General features: G+C 42.7%; 1 protein-coding gene across 1 annotated transcript in view; it reads left to right on the forward strand.

The window, feature by feature from the left end:
- Positions 1 to 19: 19 nt before the first annotated feature.
- The window catches only part of AUTS2 (autism susceptibility candidate 2), a gene marked incomplete at its 5' end in the record, with an annotated part of 26373 nt that continues 18754 nt past the window's right edge, over positions 20 to 7638 (forward strand). The window contains 4 exons of the mRNA XM_009703705.1: positions 20 to 117; positions 1713 to 1966; positions 2929 to 3149; positions 3618 to 3662. Coding sequence (XP_009702007.1) covers positions 20 to 117; positions 1713 to 1966; positions 2929 to 3149; positions 3618 to 3662 — 618 coding nt within the window. The remainder of the gene's footprint in view (positions 118 to 1712; positions 1967 to 2928; positions 3150 to 3617; positions 3663 to 7638) is intronic.

Below are 7638 nucleotides of genomic sequence, written 5' to 3' on the forward strand. Positions count from 1 at the left end.
GCCGGCACAGCCGGCCCATCCAAACCTCCCGCCGGTGCAGCCCCATCCGGCCTCTCAGAGCCTCTCGCAGCCACTCTCTGCCTATAACAGCAGCAGTTTAAGCCTCAACAGCTTAAGGTAGGCGAACAGAAATGCCTGCGCGCTGAAGCCCCGTGTCTTTGCAGACTTGCTGCCTGGTGGTGAGGCTTTACCTTGCCTGGAGGATGTGGAGAAGAATTAGCTACAGGAGAGAAGTGACAGCACATCCCATCCCATCACTGGGAAATAAAGGGGACTTTGTGCATTGAACCTTAATTCCTTCCGTGAAATGAGCCAGGGTCACTTTATTTGTGATCTAGCATTCCCATAAATGCTGGGTGTTCTCAACCACTTAGTTAATTTGCTTTTACTTTTCCTGCCTGTCATTGTGTACTCAGGTTTTTGGAGGGGATTTTATGCAGTATAGACCAGGGGAAGAAAATCCCAATTCTTGCGGGTTGGGCTGCTCTCTGAAGGTTAACTTCTTTTACCCTCCCATCCCTGTAAACATTTCTCCAGCTACTGACATGCCCTAGAGCAAGACGTACGGTACAGCTGCTGTTGGCCCTGCTGACAGCCTAGCACAAACCGTCTCGCACCACTGACTTTAAAGCTTAATTTTTTCCTGCACTGCTGACACCTTGCAGTCTTCAGTGTTTTTCTCTTTACCTGGCCACAGTGAAATAAACCTCACCTTTTATAGAGGGATAACAAAGATGAACAGAGAGATTAAACAACACGTTCACAGGAACTCGTGATGTCTCTGTGAGTCAGGGAGCTCAGGTTTCCCCTGCCCAGCTAATGCTGTAAGCGCTAGGTCATCTTTCCCCAGATCGGAGCTACCAGCGGGCAGATGGTGTCCTTCAAGACCTGGTGAACCAGCATTATGATTGCTTCATGGTTTGACTAAAGACTGGGAGGTGTTTAAGAATTTTATTTTTAACCAAGTTGGTATTGCTTGTCTTTAAAAGTCACTGCAATAGGAGCATGTCGTTACTTGAAATAATGACAAGTAGAATTAAGCACTACGTGAATATATTTCAATATACTACTCATTAGTAGGAAATGAAACCTGAAAAATTGTGACCAATGTAGTCACAAATATTTGTTTTGCTGACCTGTCTTTTCTCTTTGTATTGTGGAGGTAGAGAGAGGCATTAACTCTGTAATAAGCATATATCCGTGGTTGCCCTCTCAACTTTGTTTCACATTTTCTGCAATCTTCCATCTTACTAAGCCATAGCAAAAAATTTAGCAAAATTTATTAATGCAGTGATCACTGATTTTCAGCTTCATTTGCCTGAAAACATGAATCAGAAGCAGTAACGTAGAAAGGACCTGCTAATTAGGTAATGAATGCACAGGGCTGATTACTCCTTTGTGTGTCATTTCTGTGGTGTTGGAGGACAGAATATCAACCTCTTGCAGAGGGGGAGAATATGTCTCGGGTTTTGGTGTGGAGAGACCACAGGAAGTACAAGATACTAGAAAAGGTGTAGCAGATGGTTGGAGAAAGGAGTATCGCAGTGGTATTGCTGGACAAGTAGAATAGTAACTTGCATTGGTAATATATGACTTACATTAGTAATGTGTTTAACGTGAGCTGTGTGCAGCTTGGTGGGGTTGCGTTTGTGTATGTCTGGAGCTTTTCTCTCTTCCATGCAACGCTTAATTACTTTTCTTTTCATTAACAGCAGCAGCAGAAGCAGCACTCCTGCCAAGACTCAGGCCCCTCCTCCGCACATATCTCACCATCCCTCCGCCTCACCGTTCCCCCTCTCTTTACCCAGCCACAGCCCGCTGCATACCTTCACGCCCACCCTCCAGCCCCCCGCACACCCACATCACCCCAATATGTTTGCCCCTCCTACGGCTTTGCCTCCTCCACCTCCATTGACGTCAGGGACACTGCCGGTTCCAGGACACCCAGCTGGTAGTACTTACTCAGGTAAGAGACAGACGGATCACGGCGCGAGCGTGTCCAGTGCGGTGTAGGAAGCCCATTCTCCAGTTTTAGTCTGAATAATTCTTTCTGGTCCATTCAATGTGGGCTCTTGGTTGGGTAGAGGCTGTACTCACTGTGGAACAATTTGGAGTGATATCAAAGCCAAAAAACACCTAGAGGCACCCAATGACTTTTCTTCTGCCCTGGGAATGAATATTTTTGCAAGGCTGTGCTTTTCCCAGGTCTGTTTTTTTCTCCCCCTGGTTAGAACAGACTGGAGTTCATAATGTGCCCACACAGAATCTGTGACCCCCTTAGCGAACGCCTTCACTGCAATTGTGGCCCGTGCTCAGCGTTGCTTCCCTGGCCGGAGGGAAGATCTCTGGTGCCCATGCACACAGCAGTCCTGAGCTCGTGTACATGCAAGACTGTGTGTGTTGGCGGGTGAGGTGTAGAGATTTTTATCAGTGGATAAAATTGTGCTCTTTTATATTTTGACTGCGGGGAGATGTAACGTGTCTGTTCCGGGTCACTGAGAGGGAACTGGGGGAAGGAAATGGAGGATTATCGGCGTTTGAGTAACGTCGGTTTGTGTCCACGCAGCAGGGTACTCCTGTTAGCGGCGGCCACTTGATGTTTACTCACTCCAGCTTACTCACACCTCCTCACCTATTTAGGACTATGTCCGTGTCCATACAAGTTTAGGGAGAACCCTCAGGTTAATGCTCAGAGGAATGCTGTAGTGAAGACAGGCTTGGTTGAGAGAGGGGAAATGGAGACTTTCTTCCGTCTCTCAGACCTTTGGAGAAGATCTGAGGGAGCTTTCTTACCCTGTACAGTGTCATGATTTACCACCAGGAAGTTTTAAATACAGTGTTGCTACTACAGCCAGCAAAAAGTAAGTGGCACAAGGTCTGGAAAAGTCCCTGAGCTCATGGGGGGTTGTTTTATTGTTTGTATTTCAGAACAAGATCTTCTCCGTCAGGAACTAAACACGCGATTTTTGGCCTCGCAGAGCGCAGATCGCGGGGCCTCCCTGGGCCCGCCACCGTACCTGAGGACCGAGTTCCACCAGCACCAGCACCAGCACCAGCACACACACCAACACACACACCAGCACACCTTCACGCCTTTCCCTCACGCCATCCCACCCACTGCCATCATGCCAACGCCAGCACCGCCCATGGTGCGTACCCCAGGCAGAAATGTGAGGATAAGTAGAGCACAACTCTATTCTTTATTACAACAATTTCAGAATTTGCCAGGTTGCGGGGAAGGAGTACTCTGCTGCCCAGGCATGGCTGGGTAGGAGAGGAAGGGCTGTCCTTGCCTCGCGATTGTCACGCGAGCACCAGGTTCAGGTGGCAGCGCAAGGGCTGAGGGACGAGGCTGCTGGCTGAAGGAGCGCTCGTGCTTGGGACGTCCCTGCGTGGAGTGGTGCACTCTGGTGCCTCCTCCTTTCTCCTGTCTCATAAAGATCTTGTTTTACTTTGAAGAAAGAAAAATCCCAAACAGTTTCACTGAAAACTAATTTTCTGCATATTTTTTCCTCTCTGTTGGTTGCCAGATAATAGAGAAGTAGTCTTCTATTTTACCAACAGAAGTAAAGCAAGGAAATAAAAAGTAACTAGTTTGTGCTTTGATCCCTTTGCAGTTTGACAAATACCCTACAAAAGTTGACCCCTTCTACCGTCACAGTGTGAGTTCTACTACTCTGTTTCAAACTGACTTAACTGCTTTTCTGTGGTGGGTTGGGATCACCACTCAATCAGTGGCACAGTGTCGAATCTCTCCCTAATCATCACTCCAGGATTTACCATTATCGTTCTTGGTTGCGTTGGCTTTTGAAGGCTTGCATTTGTGGTGCTTGTTTCTGATAAAGATGCAGTATCAGCTTTTCCAATCAAAAGATCTCTTGCTCATACACCATTTGAAGACAGGTTTGATGTGAAAAAGATGAGACAGAAGAGCTGACTGTTACACGAAGCAGGAGAGCGCAGTAATTTCATCACTGTGTTTCAGCTGTGCCACAAACCCTTAGACTGATGTTTTTCCTAAGAAACTTGAAATGAAATGACAAACTATCATACAAATCCTTCAGGGATAGGTAATCTAATAGTTTTCCTAATATATCATATTTTGTTTTATAAAAGCTGAAAACATGTCTTATTCTTCACATTTCAAAGGCACATCTGATCCACTGGGCCTGTTATGTTTTGAAAGCTCTGTTTGATGACAGCAACAGGAATCCAGCTATGCAGTAGATGTGTTTATCTAAGAACTACCAAAAATGTTATTTATTGAGATAAACTGATTTTTAATATTCCGGTTAATTGTAAAGCTTCTGCTCTTAAGGGTTTGAATCTATTGATTCATTTGCTGCTGAAATATGGGTTGCATTTCCTTCATCATATTGGCAGAGTCAGGTGTCTGGTTGAATATGACAAGAATTTCTAAATCCAATAGCGATATTTTGATGAGAGAAGGAGTACTGCATCAGCACTCAGAAATTTGCAAAGCACTTGGCTTTATGTGTTGGTTTTGCTTAGAAGTGGAACTGGGCAAAAAAAACTGGTTAAGATGACAGCGTGATGCTTTCTGCTGCACGGATTAAACACAGTTCCTGCTAACAACTCATGCCTGTAGTACCTGTAAATAGTCCTAGTAATTTCTGACACCTCATTTGAGTAACTTCAACTATATGAGAGTGTTTGCAGGATCAGAGCTCTAGGAGTATTAGGCAAACATTTAAGCCTGTGATAATTACTTTTACTCGAAAGGGTAATGCTGCTCATTTGCATCATTGTTTGCAAAATTGCGCTCCTATTTGCTGAGCTTTATATGGATTCAAAAGATACATTATCATCAATGTGGCATGTTGATTCAAGCAAGGACACGGAACTGGGAAATAGGTAAATGAATTTTAGACAAATAAAGCACAGAAGTCAACATGTAATATAGGAAACATTGCGAAAGTCTCCAACTGTATATGCTTTTCAAACTCAGTGACATAATCTCTTACAAATCTGGCAGTTACCTGAATTGTAAGGGTCATGGTATTACCCCCTCGAAAGTAAGGAGAGGCTTCACGTTGTTCTCTGTTAGCCAGTGAGCCATGCTATTGAACTTGGCGGAGCTCCACCAGCAGAGATCTGGTCCATTATGCCTCCCCTGCCTTTCCCTCAGAAAAGGTTTGTCCTTGTGAAGTGGTTGCAAAATAATCACCATTGGCGTCTGTTGGATATTTAGCAAGCTAATACCAGAAGCTCAACATGATGGCTACAAGTTACATTGATTAACAGGCTTGCTTAAACTACAGCACGGCCATACTAGCCAGGGTATTTCAGTAATCTCTTCTAGTATGACTATAGATTATGTAGGTAACAGAGGAACGGTTTGTATCAGTTTCCTGAGCAGCTGCAGTATCAAAAAGCATACTTTTACTGGCGTAAGTGCATACCTGGTAGGGCTTTTCCTATTGCAGAAGTGTTGTGGAACCGTGGCACTTCCATAGACCTTTTCCTAGTGACAAGAGTTTCCACTATAGATCCACACCAGAAATTCAGATACCTTAAAAAAAAAAAGGCAATGTTTTTAAAGCTTGTAAGGGAACTTTGCAGAAGAACAAGGTCTGTTGGAGAGTTAATCAATCTACTTCAGAATAGGGAATGCAGCTCACATAGGAGCTGATGTAGAGTTTTAAAACAGTTTTCTTTCTTGGCATCTTTGATTTTACAATGTCTCTTTTGGGAGGGGCTCGCTGTAGCGCAGTCGGGCATTACTTTTACCTACAGCTGGTGCCAGGTTTCGGTTAGCATTGCATTACACCTGCGCGCAGGAAAGCTCTGGTTACTACATTGTTCCGTGAAGAAAGCTACAAGGGGAAAATGCTGCTCAAAAGAGAAGGGATGCTGGGGAAAAAGGAGACACCGACTATGAAAGATGTACTTTGAAACCTAGAGGAATTTAACCGATACAAAGAGATCCTGGAGATACAATATTTATCTTTTATTAATAATTCTGACCTTGAGGAAAGGTCACATTTAATTAACTTAGCAGTTGTTATAAAACTCTAAGGAAAGCATTCCTTATTATTAGTCGTAGCCAATAGAATATTAAGTATTACGTCTCTTTCCAACGCTTGGAATTAATCCATTACACACAGAGTTAAATGCGGAAGACACTAGAGGATTTAAAGCACATTTTACTCATTAAAAGTTATTGTAAATGAGGACATGTGTCTCTTAATGATTTCTCAAATGCCTACAGTTCAGTATCAACTAATCTCAAAATGTTTTCTGCATCATTGAATGGCGCAGGTCCAAATTAAATAGAATTAGAAACAACAATAGAAACATGTTATGAAAGGAGACTTGATAGCATGCTTTTAAACCAAGAAAATCTTTTGATACCTCTAAAATACTGAAATATTTTCTCAGTTCTCAGTAAATGTAATATGGATAAACGACCTTGCAAGATAAACTAGTGGAAGGAAAAACAATTAAGAAAAGCACATACGTATGCCTGACATAAACTTTGCGATACTGATTTACCCTGGGACGTGATTTTCTCACTGTTTGCCCACTCCGCATGTCCAGTCTTTTGCTTTGCCCAGTCCTGCTTCTGTTCAATTGGCCATTAACTCATTTATTTTGATCTTAAAAGTAGCATACAGTAGATTGATCTTTGATTAGCTGTGTTCAGAGGTGCATTTTTATCAGCCAGATAACCCCTTCAGGTTTTTGGGTGGCAATACGAGCAGAGTTAGCAGCCATCCCCTGTTAGATCCTGAGGTTTCTCAGTGAGAACATATTTGGAGTGTGATGCTTTGAACCCCCGACTCCTACCAGAAAGCAATTTTGTGTGTAATCTCAGCATTTTCCATGGAATTGGGCGAGTTATCTGTGTTACAGTATGAGTAAAAGATTCACAGCCGGACCACAGAGACAAGATAAGATTTGGATGTTATGGTTTACTTGCTTGTTTCCCTTGTGTTTGTCTGCATTAGGACCAAACAGCTTTATTTCTTTTTTTTCTAAATTCTCTTAGAACAGATACATTGGGATCAGTCAGGTCAGTGGAGATGTGCACTTTTTTATGCTTTAGTAGTCCGTCTTTATAAAAAAGTACCCTAAATTTCTGGTGGGGGTTCTGCCTTAACATTTTGTTGAAATAATAATTTTTAACAAATCAGATTGTCTCTCTGCTAATATTAGACGTGGCAGGATATCCTCTCAGACAGGCTAATGAAGTAAGAATTGTGCATATTTTCCTCATTTCCTACAGATACTATTAAAATCCTAACGTACTAATGGATTTTTAATGATACAATATCCTAGAACTCGTAAGGGTTTTTTTCCACTTAAACCATAGGTTTCTGAGTTTTATTTGGCTCAGTATTCTGCCTTTTCTCTTGAAATGGCTTGCAAACTGAAACCATTTAAAATCTCTATCCAATTTAAAAATTAATAATTGAAAAAAGAGTCTTTCTTATGCTATGATGACCTAATCCAGGGGACAGGTTGCTGGCTTTATGATTTTGGAACTGCTTTTAAGCTCTAAACGTCATGACATTTGTGAACATTTCATTGACTGCTTTAACTAACATTGTTGCAACGAGATCACTTCTTCAATGCTTCTCAATTTTCTCCATGTACCATTTTCCTAATATTATG

This window comes from Cariama cristata, unplaced genomic scaffold, assembly GCF_000690535.1.
Source record: "Cariama cristata isolate BGI_N322 unplaced genomic scaffold, ASM69053v1 scaffold41247, whole genome shotgun sequence".
In the NCBI taxonomy this organism is placed as follows: Eukaryota; Metazoa; Chordata; class Aves; order Cariamiformes; family Cariamidae; genus Cariama; species Cariama cristata.